General features: G+C 42.0%; 1 protein-coding gene across 5 annotated transcripts in view; it reads left to right on the top strand.

Annotated features, from left to right (window-relative positions):
- Nucleotides 1–18,056, top strand: part of pacsin1b (protein kinase C and casein kinase substrate in neurons 1b) — a 205,747-nt gene that overhangs the window by 164,696 nt on the left and 22,995 nt on the right. For 3 of the 5 annotated variants that reach the window (XM_039748686.1, XM_039748687.1, XM_039748688.1), the window contains 3 exons: nucleotides 6,991–7,114; nucleotides 14,907–15,063; nucleotides 16,785–17,020. In XM_039748686.1, the coding sequence (XP_039604620.1) occupies nucleotides 7,055–7,114; nucleotides 14,907–15,063; nucleotides 16,785–17,020 (453 nt within the window). In that variant the 5' untranslated portion in view covers nucleotides 6,991–7,054. Of the gene's footprint in view, nucleotides 1–5,523; nucleotides 5,778–6,990; nucleotides 7,115–14,906; nucleotides 15,064–16,784; nucleotides 17,021–18,056 lie in introns of those variants that run through there. The other 2 variants (XM_039748690.1, XM_039748689.1) reach the window with 2 other exon arrangements.

Raw genomic sequence — 18,056 nt, 5'->3', positions numbered from 1 at the left:
TCGGACTACAGTTACTGGTAACTTCATTATAAGTTTGACTATTACTATTTAGCAACCCATCCAGGTTTGTTTTCTCCAATTGTGCCAGGATAGATCAATGCTTACCACGACCCTACAGCAGGAAGAAGTAGAATTAACTTCCCGATTGTTAAAGTCATAAATATTTAATCTGCTCAGAGTAATGTTCAACTGTACTAATAAAAGTACTAGGGAAATGATTCTGTATGGTAATAAAGCATTCTTTGAAAATGTGCAGCTGTTTATAAATCTTCTCATTAGAAGATTTACCAAATATTCAAATACAAGCCATCCCCCGTGGCTTCGTCCTGCGTATTAGTGAAACAGGACAGTGAGGAGGACCCCACCCAGCTCTCTACTTCTGACATCACTCTTCCCCCTCCCCTCGGCCCACAGCTTCTATCTCGGATTAGCACAAATATATCGCTCCTGCAAGTGAACTATGATTCTTAGTGCAATGAGAGAAGTCGCAAAATCAACCGGAATGTTCAAGAAAATTACAGAAAAAAAAAACGATCTAAATCCGTTAAGTAGATCTCTCGTTTGCTAACTAAGCAGAGTTAAAGTTACACCCCGAGGCAGACGTGTGAGTGAGGAGGGCCCTGCCCCCCCTCCCCGCAGATCGATGAGTCTCTCTCAGATTTGCGGTAATAAATCGGTACTGCAAGCGAACTATGATACTTAGCGCGACGAGAAAGTCACAAAATCAACGGAATGTTCAAGCAAATTATAGAAAAAAACCCGATCTAAATCCATTAAGTAGTTCTCTCATGAAAAGCGGACAGACATACAAATGGGTCTAAAACAACTATAAGAAATTTTTAAAACTGTTTCATAGCGAGCACCTATGGGCCAAGGGTAACCTACATTCCAAATTTCAAGTCCCAAATCCTCATGGTTCAGGAGATTTCGTGATGAGTGAGACAGTCGTATTTGGCTTTTATATATATAGATATAAAACTTTGATGTGCCCTGTTGTTACACTTGGGATAGAAGCATTGTCTCTGACAGTTCAAGAAAAATTACACTACAAGATATTTTGAATGCAACATCTTGCTTAGAATCAGTGGGCCAGTAAGAGAGACTGTCAACTGGAGAATACATTCCAGTGTATTCCTGATATAAAGGAAAGATATACAGTAGACTCATTCTCAAAGTCCCAGAGGCTGGCCTCTTGCAAGAATGGAATATGCCAGAATCCCCAAAAGATTGTTAAAAGAATAGCTATACTCCAGGTGCTTCATTTATAAAAGTTTGAGTGGCTGTAATTGTAAAAATAATTGTAAATAAGATTTATAAAATTTGGCGTATGCACATTTCTACACAATGTACGTTTATACATTGCAATCATCTTGTAAATGTGCATTCATGTGCTTGTCAAACTCATACACATGCAAGCACAATGATGTAGAACATCATTGGCTAGTAAAGCAACCCCCTCCAGACGTGTCGAGACCCTGCAACCTGCATTCAACAATATCTGGCTGCACTTCACAAATAACCATGCAGGATCATGTGTGGCAATAGAATGCCTCTCCTCTGTGCTCTGTGGGTCTAGGAAAGGTGTAAGGTGCCAGTATCTGAGTGGGTAGCCACTATCACCTGGCACTTGTAAGGATGATTGCTAATCCAAAGAATAGTACAAACCATATGAAAAACTGAGGATTCAGCCAGTTACCTTACCAACAAGTCAGCCAACACGTACAGGACCATCATGTCTGTTAAGGTTACCTTTCCTCTAAGTAAATGAATCATGTGTTAACCCAGGCCAGGGAGACATGATGTTTGTCAGTCTCATCTTGGCATCACGGATGACTTGTGAGTTAATTGAATGTAACTGCTTTTGTTTAACAAAGCGGCTTCTTTCTCACTAGATGCGTTTATTTCAATGAGTGCTGTAATACGTTCTGATTACAATAGGAGAACCAGACACTGCTGCAAGTTGACTTTTTACATTGGCAAAAATATGTCATGCTTTAGGTATATACATCCACACCATGCAAAAGCTGGATGTAGTGCCTCCTCAGTCAGCTAAGGGTTTCCAGCACAGCAGGCATGATGAAGTGAAGCTTGGCTGAAATATTCCTGACCTGTCGGCCAGTTCCCTAGGGACTGACAAAAAAGAAAGCAAAAAATTCTTCATTGCAAATACACATTTGTGAGATTTGATACGTTTGTCTAGTGGGGGCTGGGCGGGCGCATGGCCTTGGAATCCCTGCAGATTTTGTTTTTTTTCTCCATCCCTCAGGAGTTTTTTTTTTGCTTGTTTTTTCTGTCCTCCCGGCCATCAGACGTTACTTTATTCTTTGTGATTTAGTATTGCCTAATGTTATTTTTATCTTGTAAAGCACTTTGAGCTACACTATTTGTATAAAATTGTGTTATATAAATAAATGCTGTTGTTGTTGTTGTTGTTGTCACATCAATGCCCATTATAATAATGACTTGGGGATATGAATTACTATACATGCATTTCATCATTTAGCTGGTTTGACTGCATTTCCCAATTTGATCAAGATTGTCATTATTTCACAGTTTTTCTTAAATGTAGTGTATGTATGATTCAGAGTTGGCCTAAATATATGCAAGCTTTCACATTAAGTTTTCTTTTATAGATCCTGATGTTTGTCTGGGAACTTCCATATGCACAGTCTGAACTTCTTTATTGTGCGTACGCAAGCTTTATAAATGAGGCTCCAGGATAGGAACAAAGCGAGGTGGTTCGACAGAGCGATGCTGTAGCAGATCTTACAGTGATGGAATCCAGAAGCTGGAGAGATAGGACAGTTAAAAGAGATTGTTGGAAGTGAATTGTAGAGGAGGACAAAGCCCACCAATGACTTTTGTTATTTATTTTTATTTAGCGCATGACATGCAAATGACATGCAAATATAAAATATACCCATATGAATAACCATACAAAGGTGCTGAAATTACTGCATTGTAAATTTCACAAACAAACATCCATCCCACTATATCCTAACTACAGGGTCACAGGGGTCTGCTGGAGCCAATCCCAGCCAACACACCCTAGGCAGGGCACGCACACACGGGACAATTTAGAATCGCCAATGTGCCTAACCTGCATGTCTTTGGACTGTGGGAGGAAACCAGAGCACCCGGAGGAAACCCACGCAGACACGGGGAGAACATGCAAACTCCACGCAGGGAGGACTTGGGAAGTGAACCCGGGTCTCCTAACTGCAAGGCACCAGTGCTACCCACTGCACCACTGTGCCGCCCCAAACAAACATCTAAATCTTAAATATACTCAATTGCACAATGAGTCACACTCTGGAAATTGTTAGATTAACCAGGATAGGCTCTTCTTCTATAGGACAGGGCATTCTTCTATGATGTGGTGGATCATTTGCCTAGCAGCACCACAGTCGTATCATGGACATGAGCTTTTTCTCCATTGGATAAGCAAGTCCGCACATCTACCACGACTGATTCTAATTCTGTTGATGCTAGACCATATTCTTCAGGGCAGGACATAACCAGCACTTTTTACTGGTGACCAGACAACCTTATAAATCTCCTGGTTATTGCATACTGTATGAAGAATGTTAGTACCAACAAAGAAGACGTTTATTATAGTTTTTCCCATATGAAGGACTTTAGTAAAAACAAAGAAGACATTTATTACAGCTTTTATCATGTAAGAAGGTATTGCACCTGACCCAACACAGACTGGACATGGAGGCACACGTAAAAGAAACAAACTCTTTATTTTTCTTCACCTGTGGGGCTCGTCTCCCCTGTAATCCCCACAGGCACAACACAGTGCCAAGCACAGTACCAACAAACACAAAGCACTGTTCCTTTTCACCTCCACTCCTCCCAGGCAACTTTGTCCTCCTCAAACTGACTCTGGCCGCTGAGTGGTGGCTGCTGGCTCCTTTTATTGGGTAACCAGGTGGTTGATTGCCGACATTCGGCTGCACTTCCGGGTGCGGCGAAACCAGTGCCCAAAAGGGGCCAGCAGCTCCTGCTGCAGCACCCCCTGACAGCACCTACAGAACCCAACATGGCTGCACCAAACTCCAACCCCCATGAAGCCCTAGGGGAGTCCAAGGCACCGCTGCAACCCAGGGAGGCTGCCATCTAGCATCCAGGGGAGATTTTGTGTTTCCCATGTTTCCTCTTCTGGTGCGTATATTGCAGGGATGTCCCGGCTGAGCATGGGCCCCAGCCATCCGTCACAATCATTAGTATTACAATTAGAACAGTTGTTTTATTAACGACTGTACTGTACATATGGACTGTAAGAATTGTTATATATACATGTATTTCTGATAGTAGTGTTCTGTAAGTTAGCATTAAAAAGATCCTTAGTATTAATACTGAAATTCTTGACTTATCCATCTATTTTCTTAATCCACTTGCTCATGTTAATGTTGCGAGTAGCCAGAGCCTCTCTCAGTAGGATGAGGTGATAGCCAGTGGGTGGAATGCCACTCCATCAGTGGTACCACCAGTCCCTTCGCAGTAGGTCACCTTAGAAAGGCATGTCTGTGTGATGTGTGATGAAATCGGATTACCCCATGATTACAGGTCCCTTTAGATGTACTAAAACACAGCCACACATGTGCGTGTGGTGGCCCCCGAGAAGTTCAACTGAGGTCAGCAATACCACTCCAAGGCGAGAGGGGGCAGTGTTGCTAATGTTATCTTGTATTTCTCCAGAGCCAAGTGAGGGCGCTCCTGCCCAGCATGATATATCGAGCAAGCACTGACCCTTTTGGGCAGGCAACTGCACAGAAAGGTGGCATCTTTATACCAACCTGGACCTGAGTCCACTAAGAGCCAAAGATGCTTAGTGAGCACGAGAAACCCAAACTGACTGACCTTTCATCAGTTCCTTTAAGTCATATCTTTTATTTTTGTTCAATTAAACAAAGTTACCTGGGTGGTACTCCAATAATTCTACCTGCTTCTGACTTCTTTCTCATCACAAAATGCAAAATCATCAAAATTTCTTAATCCAATCCAGGGAAAGACAGGAAACAGCCCTGGACAGGGTTTCATTCTATCGCAGGGCCCACTTTCGCACTCACAAGGGACCAGTTTGAAATCCCTAATTAACCTAACGTGCATCTCTTTAAAGGTTTGGGAGGAAAACTGGAGTACTGGAGGAAAACCCGCAGGGAGAATGTGCATACTACACAGTGACATGGAGTGGAAACAGATTTTGAACTCAATAAAACCTGATCAAGCTAACCCCACAGATAAAGAAGCCAACTGAGAAAGCTTTACATACTCAGTACCTTTTTTGGTTATTTGTGTAAGCTTTGTCATTTTTTTCCTCTTCTTGATTTTGGAATCTCCAATGGTGCATAGTTTTATGTTGTTTGGACTATTACCTGTGTAATGAATGGGTGTGGTATTCTTCTTTTTGACTCATGTCAGCTGTACAAGTGGAAGAAGGGCTGGCAAATTCTTGTCACTACCTGTTACTGAGTAACAACATCTTATTACCCACTGGGCTTCAGTCAGACTCAATTTCCTTATATGGCCAAGGAGCAGAGTACATCTAAGGCTTGTGCTTGTTTTGTCCTGCCAAGCTGCCGGACGCAGCCTCACATCACCTTGAAAATGAAAAGGAATATTGCGGATTGTGTGAAGTAAGAGAGTGGAATCAAAGCTGTCAGCAAGGAGCCAACACGTCTTCAGCGCGGCAGGCCATTTTAACCTTCCTTCAGTGGGCGGGCGTACGGTGAGATCGATTTCTCACTTTATTGCAGGGGCGTGTAGCTGTGAGTTGTTGTTCGATTCATTCTCACTTGTAGTGTTGTTTAATGATTTGAGATGTGGAAGTATGAAAACAAGCTGTATAAAACAGAACAATTGCTTTCCAAAGAACTTTGTGATAGTGCGCACTTTGATTGGCACTACAAAATAAATCCTAACAAAAATGTAGAAACATCTATAAAATACTGAGTGCATTGCTAAGCAACATCTAGTATTAGTTTAAATGAAAAGGTTCTGTATAAGCAGATTTATTGATCATAGCTTATTGATCTTGTCTTAATTATTAAAGTAGATTATTGTGCTGCTAACAATATGCAGCACCATATAAGGTAAAAATGTTATTTTACTGGCATTTGTAATATAATAATATTGGTTAATGCTTGTTATTTGTTGTAACTTATTTTCATAAAGTAGTTTGTGATAGAAAGATGAAGAATGGTGATACAGGGTTTTGTATGTCTGCCTCACAGCACAAGAATTTTGTCTTTGAATCCTGGTCAGTGTATGTGTGGATTTTACACGTTCTCCCTGTGTGCATGTTGGATTATCCTACATTTTAAAATTATGTACATGAAGTGCACTGGAAGCTTTAAATTGGTACGGTATGAATGAGTATGTAAAGAAATGGACTGGGGTCTTGTACAGTGTTGGCTCCCACCTTCTTTCGATCCTAAACTTGGTAAGCAGGTTAGCAAATAGGATGGATGGATGGATAAATGTTGGAATAATAAGCACGAAGAAGCACACTGTATAAAAAAGACTGAGAGTATCTCTCTGAATATGTCTTTTTTTGTAATTTGAATTTTCATTATTACCATAATGTATGCTTTTTGGAAATGTGATGACAAAATACTGAGAGGTGGCAAAGGATCCAGAATCTAAGCAAAAGTCAGCAGTGTAAAGTAAATCACTAAGAAGGTTGCATTTTCATTCTTTATTATACCTACATTTTTTATTTAAACATATTGAAAAAGGCAAGCTAACCATTACATTAAGAATGGCATTGTGTTAATATGAATTTGTTTGAATGCGTGACAGAATGCCACCTAACTCTGGGCTACCATGAAACAGGAAATGATTAATCTTACCCCGTTACTTTCATAGTGTTTGCTATTAAGGGCACTCTATAAAATAAAAGTTGATTATTTTTAAAAAAACCTCTGGCCAGCTCTGTTTGGAGAGAGGCACTTACTACTTTTTCTTCTTTCACTTTTTCAGTGCATGAAGATCCCAACTTCAGAACAGACCATAGCACCCAGCCTCCATTTCCACATCCAGGAAAATGTCAGGTTCTTACGATGAAGCCACTGGCGGAGATGAAATCACAGACAGCTTCTGGGAGGTAACAAGGCCTTCAGTTAATGGTTGTGTGCTGCAAAAGGATGTTCATTATATTTCCATTTGTACCATGTGAATGTTTACTTTTACTGGGCTTGTGTTGGATGCCGAGCCAGGATGCTTCTGCTCATTGTTCAGAACCTGAAGGTTAGCAAATCTGCTGTGATGCATCTTTACTTCTTTCACTTGTGCACATAGATTGTATTCTTGTTTGCTTTGTAAAATGTTCTGTCTGAGAAAGGAATTACAAAACATGTGGAGTGATCTGAAACTAATCAAAACAGAAATACAAGGGGAGAACATGCAAACACTATGCAGAACCTGGCGCTGTGAGGCAGGAACGACAGCTCTGCACTACCCCTCTGCCTATGTTAAAACATTTGTACTGAACTTACTAAACTTCATTCTTATTACACATAGGTGAAATGGCATTGCTAAAGTGGCCCAATCATGTGTGTGTTTTTTGCTCTACAATGGACTGGCACTGCATCCAGGGATTGTTCCTGCATTGCATCCGATGCTTGCTTTTCAATTGATTGTAGGAACTGTTTTAGCCAGTTTCTTTCCTAGCTAGACACTGCTCAGAAGAATTATGCTCAAAAAATCAAAGATCCTGTCACGTGTCACGAGGATGAAGTAAACTTGCTTCCTCCTACATGTCTTTGGTGTCTTAGATTCTGCACAATTGAAGAAGTGCTTTCATTTTTTAATGCAATCTGCACTGCAGTCAGCGATATCTGAGTCAATTGCCAGCCACATGAAATCATTTTGATGTTTCATAAAATCCTCCAATGGCTGTCATCATTCATATGGGAATGTGAGATGGCCATGATAGTGATGCTGCCTTTTAGCTGCAGAGGAGCTTCAATAAGAAGATGCATCGACTTTTTTCGGTCCCTTGGTTCTGCCTGTGATCTTTGACTTTGACTTCTTTTATCAGCACCTGTTTATGCTGACCTGGGATTTCCTCCCATGTGAGGAGTCCAGAAAGGAATTTCCATTCTGTCCCTTTTGGATTTCTCTGGCAACATCTTTAATTGGCCTGAATTATCATTTCATGGATTAATGGTGAATCACTGGACCCACAGTGAGTTCCTGCTTTAGCACTCTTGTGGTTTTTCTCTAGCTCTCTCTCTCTCTTTTTCATTTGCTTTCCAATTTCCTACGCTCCAGCGGAGGGATAAGATGCTGCTGCCTAGGCACGTCAGCACAGCGCAGATTACATTGCTGACAGGACACCCCTCCCCTCACTCCCCGCACCTTCCTCCTCTGCCCAACAGAACCCCCCCCACCCCCAACCTTCAGCTCAGCTGTTACATAACTGCATGTGCGGATACTCATGATGACCCCCCACTCACCTCCCCCCATATTGACTATCCAATCCAAGCCTGCTGAGGTATCCATGAAGCACCCCCCCACTTACTTAAGGTGGTCCTAATGTGTTTGCATGGCATGAATTAAAGTGCTCCTGCCTCCCATTTAAGTGCCACCAGTTGCCATGGTAATATAAATGCTAATGCCCCATGGACATTTTTAATTGGAGACATGGCAGCTCATTATTATGCATAACATCTGGAGCATTTTGACTTCTTAAGTTGGTGCTGCAGAGCTTGTCTCCAGCTGCAGAGCAGCCAATGGTTAAATAAGCATGCCTTGGGACAATAAATCAGTCATTGATCCAAGTATTTGCCTGCAATCCTCCCAAGGTGAATGGCGATGTACAAATCCAGCTGTGAAGAAAGGAAATGGGCAGCTGAATTTAACACAGAAAACGATAGGTGCTATGCTGCCATTTGTGTGCTGGCAACTGACAAATAGCAGTGCCAGTCTAGTAAGGCAATGTTCATTAACATCTGTAGCATACATTTGTTTTCACTGTTTATGGTGATATGTAAAATAAGCATTGGCTAAATGATTTAAATTCATCTAATGCACGTAGACAGGGATTGAGAAAATTTATTCAGCTAAAACTCTTTCCTGTTCTCAGCATCCATAGCACTTCAAAGTAATTTAGCATAATAAAAGGTGCTGTATAATTAAAGATTGATTGTTATGTGTACCATTCATGTAGAAGAGCCCTGACGAAATGTTTTGCTTCCCCATATTGATTAACTTGCAGATCACTTTGTGATGCTACTTACTCTGAAAGCTGTTACATAAAATAAAGATAAATTGATTCATTAGCAACTGTACAGCTTATGTAGAAGATATTTCCAAAATTAATTCTGTTTGCACATTTTATCTTATCCAGTGGTCATTTACTTTTACACACTCGTTGAGAGTGCATACTCTGAAAAGTGCTATATTAAGTAAGGATAAATCAATACCTTGGCATCTGCACAGGTTGTGTATAAGTTCTTTCCAAAGCTTAATTTTGTTTAAACACATTCATTTACCTGGTAGTCATTGATTTCTGAAACACTTAGTGACAGCGCTTACCATGAAAGGTGATGTACTAATTAAATACTGATTGACATCAACATTGTTTTCACAAGCTGCCATAATACTGAAAGACAGAGTCTTAGATGGAAGTGCAGAGCTAGAGATGCTCAACTAAATACCAAATATAGTAAATGTTCACTATATTCATTATATTTTCAGATGTTGTCTTACAAGGCAAATTAGTAGTTGCAGATATTGTATGATTGTGCCTGTATTTTTACAGCTCTGAGTATCAAGAAGGCTGAGGGTCTTCATTTGAGTCACATTAAACTAGCAGCCTGTTAATTTACAGATTGTCACAATGCCAAATCACTTAGCCCAGTGAATACCAACATAAGCAGTACCGTCCAAATATACTAAGAAATGGCCTTCTGTATCCTTACCTGTATGTGCGCCATACTCAGTGCAGCAAATGTGATCTGTAACGTGTTTATAGAGTGTGTGCCAAAAATTGCTCAGTCTTTTTACTCCAAAGACAGGCAGTCAACTGTGCATAAGGAAGGTGCTCTAAATTAATTGATGCTCTAAATGAATTGCATGCTCATAGCTAATTGATGCTTTATATTAATGAAATTTAAATGAATCATTTAATAAAATGAGTCCATTGTTTTTATAAATTGATTAATTATTTGCATGCTCTGAATTAAACTGATGCAGCTCACAGCAGGGAGATCAGTAAAATCTTCAAGTCTGTGCTGTTCCCATCATGTACCCAAGGCCACCGCCACCATTAAGACGAATTAGGCATTCACTTCACTTGGGGCTCAGATGATAAGGCAGGGTGGAACCCAGCCACACAGGTTATCTACCAATCAGTCATTTGGCACACTGATAAGCTTTGTCTAGGGTGCAAAATAACCTAGCACTGACACTACATGTACCCTATGTTTTCCCTTATTTTATGAGCTGTAAATGATGCAGCAATATGGATAAAGTTCAGCTGATCTAACTAGCCATTTTAGTTCAATTTCATTCAATAGCAAGAATAAAATTATAAATGTACTCACAACAAATACTGAAAAAGCAAATGAGGTGCCAACTTACCACGTGTTTGATCAATATGTCTGGAGTTTGGATAATTACAATGTCATCCTCCTGCATTATGTTATGTAGGATGAGGTTTTGTTGGCTATAGTGAAGTGTCAAGTTAAGTCGAATGGCTTTATTTTCATACAATCCGTACACAGAAGCATACAGTGGTACAAAGTAACATTACCAGGACCCCAGTGCAGCATATCCATAAACATTGGACATGTGCAAGACAAGTGCAGAACTATACAATACTTTAATAGATAATACATTAACAATAGGTAATAAATACATAGTAACAACACCTAATGATAAAAAACAACTGTAGAAACAAATGTACTGCATGTAAATTAACTACTAGGAGCAGATCAGCAGAGAGTGGAGCACAGAGATCAGTCTGAACAGCCAAGAGCTAGAAGCTGTTGCAGAACCTGGCAGAACTGGTTCAAATGCTATGGTACCTTCTGCCAGATGAAACTGGGACAAAGAGACCATGGGAAGGGTGGATGTTGTCCTCCACAATGCTGTAGGCTTTGAGGATGCAGCAGGTAATATAGATGTCTTTAATGGAGGGTAGAGTGGTACTGATGAGCTTTTCTGCTGTGTGTATTATCCATTATAGGACCTTGCAGTCAGAGACACTGCAGTTTCCAAACCAGACAATGATGCAGTTGGTCAGAACGCTCTCAATGGTGCACCTATAAAGTGTGGTGAGAATGAGGAGAGGTAAGCTTTCCTTCTTCAGTTGATGAAGGAAGTGAAGATGCTGCTGCACCTTCTCGGCTGTGGAGGTTGTGTTAATTGACCAAGTAAGGTCAACTGCCAGGTGCAAACCAAGGAATGTGGTGTTCTTGACCAATAAGTCTCTTACTTATGCACTTTTAGACAATTTTGTTGTGAATCAATAATAATGTGGGTGTGTTGGTTTTCTCTGTGCATGAGCTTGAGCACTTACTGGTGCCCCCTTACACGCCTTTGATTGATACAGCCTGCCTTTGGCTTGTTGTAGTGTGATACTGCAGATTTTTGTTTAGCAGGATGAAGTTCTGGTTACTGGTATCTAGTGCTTATGTCCCCCTTTGAAAGCCCCATACCCCCTGCTAAATCTTTCCTAGTACCAACCTTGCTTTGCAGTCGAGTTATTTATGTTGTGGCATATGGGACTCCCCTTTGTTATATGCTCTGGGGGAACAGCCATGGACGGTGTAATACCTCCCCCTGGATGCTAGATGGCCGCCCCTCTGGGTTGGAGCGATGCCTTGGTTTCCCGCAGGGCTCTGTGGGAATTGGAGTTGGGTGCAGCCCTGTTGGGTCCCACAGGCACTGCCAGGGGGTGCTGCAGCTGGGACTCCTGAGCCCATATTGGCAGCGTACTCACCACACCCGGAAGTGCAGCCGGAACTCTGCAATCAAGCACCTGGAGCACTTCCGGATGAACTATAAAAGGGGCCAGCAGCCACCACTACAAGAGCCAGAATCGGGAGGAGGACGAGGTTGCTTGGGAGGAGTGGTGGAGGAAGAAGAAGAGTGTTTTGCTTTGTGTTACTTTGTGTGCTGTGCTTGGGACTTTGCACTGCCTGTGGGACATGGGGAAGACGTGTGCCCACGGGGAAGAAAATAAATAGTGTGCCTCCGTGTCCAATCTGTGTCAGGTTTGGCGGCTATATAGCGCCTTTTCACAATGTACAGAGACTTTCATACCGGTAGATGGAGAGAAAATGTCAAAAGAGTCTTGTTGTCAATATTCATCCATCCATTACCCAGCCCGCTATATCCTAACAACAGGGTCATGGGGGTCTGCTGGAACCAATCCCAGCCAACACAGGGCGCAAGGCAGGAACAAACCACAGACAGGGTGCCAGCCCACCGCAGGGCACACACACACACACACACACACACACCAAGCCCACACTATGGACAATTTAGGATCGCCAGTGCACCTAACCTGCATGTCTTTGGACTGTGGGAGGTAACCGGAGCACCCGGAGGAAACTGTTGTCAATATGTTTTTATTCAATTAAATAACTTAGTAGTATTAATGCAATTCAAATTCTGATACTTTCCTGCTCATTTTCAGATAATATCATTTTCAAAGTATTCTTGAACTCTAGAGAGTAAGTGGGCAAACTCAGCATTAAAATGACACCTGTTAGCGTTTTAACATATAGTTAGCACTTAGCTTGACTTCTAAGGCTGATTTAACTTCTTTAACAAACAGCGGTGAAGGCAGAGAAAGGCAGCACATTAGAGCAATAGGGGCACCTGCCTTTTGGGCCAGTTTGGGGCACTTCAGCTGCAACCAGGTGACTTGGTTTGGAGAAAAAGTTGAACTGCTAGATGGAAGAAGACAACAGTTGGATCTGAAGCCATTGTCACATAAAAACAATGAGTTAAAGGGTGTTAGTATTTCATTTAAGTAATAATTAAGTATCTAATGGAGTAACTAAAAGCCATACCTTATACTTCCCTTCTCTCTGCTTCTCTGGGCAACCAGAATATTCTGACAAGTCCTTGGTTGTATAAAACACCTTCAGCACTGGCTTGTTTTGTAGTTTGTCTCAGGATGGTTACATTTTAAAAGAAGGTTAGTCTTGTGCTTAAAAAATTACTCTTATTATTTTCCATGCATAGTGCTTGATAATAAGTGTATATAAATAATTCTATCTGTATATATATAAATATATTCTAAATGACTACATAACCATCCATCCATCCATCCATTTTCCAACCTGCTGAATCAGAACACAGGGTCACGGGGGTCTGCTGAAGTCAATCCCAGCCAACACAGGGCACAAGGCAGGAAATAAATAAAATACTTCTTATTTATTATTGCACAATATACACAGTAAAGTGGCAAGGTCATAGAAGTGACTAGGGGTGGGAGAGTCTGATCTGATCTGATCTTCCTTGGGTGGGTGACCCTTGAACACATTTTTTACTCAGTGGCACTATGCAGGTACACCCCCAGGGCATGCTGGTATTGAAAGCCTTCCTGTAGATTCAAGGGTTTTTCCCTTAACAAATGAAGTGACATCAGCAAATGGTATAAAGGACTGTTCCGAGACCAGACCAGATTAGCTGGGAATGGGAAGGACAAGTAAAACTCTTTTGACAGTAGAATAAAAGCATGTCATTTAACAAGGCTTGCTTTTTAGCTCCCAGCAGCTGTAGATGGAAACTTAGAGGGTGGACAATTTTGGACATTTTGCTCTCCAATGATGTATTCATCCCCTAGTCCCTGTTTGCCTGGAAATGCAGAAGGTGTCCCTGCAGCATAAGGCAGAGAGTAGAACCAGATCGGGAAGATGTAGGAAGCAGTCATCGGGCATAGTTAGGCACAATGATACAGCCAGTTACACTTTCCGAAGAAACTGGAGGCTCCTGGGTGTGATCTAGGCTCCATAGTCAGAAACTGAACTGGGTCCAATAGCCGTCAAGTTCCAGTGCTATCCACTGTACCAGTGTGCCACCTGACAATATTGCATTTAGTCCAGGTGAAAGGAATAAACCTTTACACTTTAAAACATGGGCGGCATGGTGGCGTAGTGGTAGCGCTGCTGCCTTGCAGTAAGGGGACCGGGTCCTCCCTGCGTGGAGTTTGCTTTTTCTCCCCGTGTCTGCGTGGGTTTCCTCTGGGTGCTCCGGTTTTCTCCCACAGTCCAAAGACATGCAGGTTAGGTGCATTGGCGATCCTAAATTGTCCCTAGTGTGTGCTTGGTGTGCGGGTGTCTGTGCGCCTGCGGTGTGCTGGCGCCCTGCCCAGGGTTTGCTTCCAGCCTTGTGCCCTGTGCTGGCTGGGATTGGCTCCAGCAGAACTCTGTGACTCTGTAGTTGGGATATAGCAGGTTGGATGATGACTGACTTTAAAACATCAATACTTTAAACTTGATGTGTTACACAGTTCTTCTCAAACAAGGATCTTAAATAAAAGTACAGTATGTCTTGTAGATTTCAGCTGTACATCACAGATCTGTTACACTGGTTAGCGTTTTTCAGGTCAAATAAGGAGACAATTGCTCTTACCTGATATGCCCTCATCTGTCTAGACACAGTGGCAACCGTGAAAAACTCAGAAATATGCAAATGAGAACCATTTCCTTTTGTAATTTACTACTGATGTTGATAAAATGGTGAACTTGTATGCCTCCTTCCTGATAGTGTGGGCACATGGTGTTAAGTATATTGCATTTAAATAATGTTGTTTTGCTTTTTATTGTATTGTATTCACTAGTAATACTGGTAGAAATATGGAAACAGCTGAACAGATAGCCTATAGTCAATGTGGTTTATCTTCACTCTTTCATACATTTTATCCTCCTGGCCAGGTGGGCAACTACAAGCGAGCAGTGAAAAGGATTGACGATGGGCACAGACTTTGCAATGACCTCATGAACTGCATCCAGGAGCGGGCCAAGATTGAAAAGGCCTATGGGCAGCAGCTGACTGACTGGTCAAAGAGATGGAAGCAGCTTGTCGAGAAAGGTAAGGTGCTCCATTATAACATACAACATCTCGAAAGTGGGTTGTTTTATTTCGTTGAGGTGCCAACAGTATATTATGATTGTGGAAGATTAAACTTAAGCCTCACAATTGAAAAAAATCAAATCAAGGTAAAGGCACATGTGATCAGTTTAAAGGTTTGAGGCGATTTAGTACCATTGACTTTCATTGAGTATCTAGAGTTATCCATACTGTATATACGTATATATTGGTTATTATTATGGTTGGCAAAGAGTGATTTGCTGGTGCCCGCTTGGCTGATCTCAATTAGTTCTCTTCTGCTTTACTAAATGAGTACCGGGTATATTTTGTATAAACTGAAGCACTCATGGGCGGCACGGTGGCGCAGTGGTAGCGCTGCTGCCTCGCAGTTGGGAGACCCGGGTTCGCTTCCTGGGTCCTCCCTGCGTGGAGTTTGCATGTTCTCCCCGTGTCTGCGTGGGTTTCCTCCGGGCGCTCCGGTTTCCTCCCACAATCCAAAGACATGCAGGTTAGGTGGATTGGCGATTCTAGATTGGCGTGGGTGTGTTTGTGTGTGTCCTGCGGTGGGTTGGCACCCTGCCCAGGATTGGTTCCTGCCTTGTGCCCTGTGTTGGCTGGGATTGGCTCCAGCAGACCCCCGTGACCCTGTCTTCGGATTCAGCGGGTTAGAGGATGGATGGATGGATGGATGAAGCACTCATAGAATGTAATATGTTTAGCGATGTTCCTAATAACATACCCCATTGTCTAATTGGTTAGCACACATCTCCAGGGAAATGCCATTGATTTCCGGGTATGGTCCCTCTTATATACAGTTGGCACATTCTTGCCATGTCAGCATCAGTTTTCTTTGTTTCTTCCCATATCCAAAAGATGAGCATGTGTCTGAGTGTGACCTGCTTTGAACTAGTGTTCCTTCTATGATTATTTTTTTCCTTGTGTCTAATGTTTAAGTATTGGTTCTTCATAATACATAGTAACTGACAAAGCAAGTTCAGAAAAGGGAAGTATGGACATATTGCACAGTGAGCTAATATTCATTAACAGTTCAATTCCAACAGCTCTGTAAATTTTCATGATGACTGTAATGCTAGATTGGAGTTCGGCAGCTCACCATTTCCTCTTTGCCTACACCATAGTGCTACCCTTGAAGTCCAGTGCTGGGTTTACCTTACTCATTTCCCTTCCACTGGTGGCTTCTCCTCATATCTTTTCAACAGCACTGGCTCAGAATACACAGTCTCCTATCACTATTTGACCTGCCTGGTGTTTTCTCCCATTCCCAACACAATTTGTCTTCACACATTCATCAGTTAGGTCCGTCCACCTATGGTGCCCCTATACTCCTTTCTGGCGTTGCAAGTTAGTAAACAGGGATTTGTTAGCCCCTGCTGTTCTCCCTTGGCTTGTAGCTGCCTATTAAATAGATTCATTAAGTGAGACAAAGGAGTTTGAAAATTTAATGTACAGAACAAGTGTGTCTTGAGCGTTTAAAAGCGGGAACCACTGTGTAACTACATCCAGTATCACTTATTTCTTTCCACCCTCTTCTTCATTTTTTATGCCTTTGAATTTGGCCCCCTGTTGATGACATACAATTATTTTTGGAAAAGGCTGTCACTCTTTAATCAGATAGAAAGTGCAGCATGTAGTGCATTCAGTGTACCATTAGCTTTGACTTCAAACAGAAGCTGCCTTTTCTCTCTCTCTCTCGCCATTAGGTCCTCAGTATGGCACACTGGAGAAAGCCTGGATTGCTATGATGACAGAAGCAGACAAAGTCAGTGAGCTGCATCAAGAGGTAAAGAATGGGCTCCTCACCGATGACTTGGAGAAGGTCAAGAACTGGCAGAAAGATGCATACCACAAGCAGATGATGGGAGGCTTCAAAGAAACTAAAGAGGCTGAGGATGGCTTCCGAAAAGCACAGAAGCCTTGGGCCAAGAAACTTAAAGAGGTGAGTTTGTTCAGGGACCCAAGGGTCTCCAACTTTCTACATCCTACCCATCCCCAAGCACATGTCTTGTACCATATTTCAGCCTCACTGCACAAATGGATGTAGATCTGAGATTTACTGTACTAAGGATATTCCACATGATTGGCCATAACCTACCCCACCACCTGTCATCTATTCAGAAGGATGAGATTCTGCTGCCAAAACAATCTGCTGCATTCTTTCAATGAAACTCCTTAGTACAGGATACTTTGGGGGGGTTGCTAGTTACTCAACTGCTAGAAAGCAGCAGTAAGCTTCCTATGAAACTGTGTCCAAAATGATATGGAAGTCTGTGCATATAGTTGTGTGCAAGCATCTGAGCAGTCTTTGAGCTGTGCATTGGGACATGTGAGTGAATATGCTGTATACAGTATGTCTATAGGTAAATAACTTTGTGTTTATGTGATGGTATGCTGTGTATCCATATGTGTGTGCATTATGTCTGTTTGTGAGGATGCTTTTGTATTTGTGGATATGTGTGCTGTGTTTCATCTGTGTATATCAGCATGTACAGGTTCATCTCTGTGTCCTCATGTGCAGTGCTTTGTTTTTGTATGCTTGAGTCTGTAAGTACTCTCCATGTGCAGGCATACACATCTGCATATGAGTGTTGCTAAGCTGGACCATGAGGACATGGAAATGCATCTGTGTTTATATTTGTTTTTATGTTGTGCATATGAAAATGTTATATGTTATATGGGTTAGAGATTGTGGCACTGACCAGAAAGCAGGAGACATAGCTGGAGGTAGCAGAGTTAAAGATGCTAAAATTTGCATTGGGTGTGATGAGGATGGATAGGATTAGAAATGAGGACATTAGAGGGTCAGCTCAAGTTGGACGGTTGGGAGACAAAGTCAGAGAGGCGAGATTGTGTTGGTTTGGACATGTGCAGAAAAGAGATGCTGGGTATGTTGGGAGAAGGATGCTAAGGATAGAGCTGCCAGGGAAGAGAAAAAGAGGAAGGCCTAAGAGAAGATTTATGGATGTGGTGAGAGA

The sequence above is a fragment of the Polypterus senegalus genome, chromosome 3 (genome assembly GCF_016835505.1).
Source record: "Polypterus senegalus isolate Bchr_013 chromosome 3, ASM1683550v1, whole genome shotgun sequence".
Classification (NCBI taxonomy): Eukaryota; Metazoa; Chordata; class Cladistia; order Polypteriformes; family Polypteridae; genus Polypterus; species Polypterus senegalus.
This window is presented reverse-complemented; position numbering and strand designations above follow the sequence as displayed.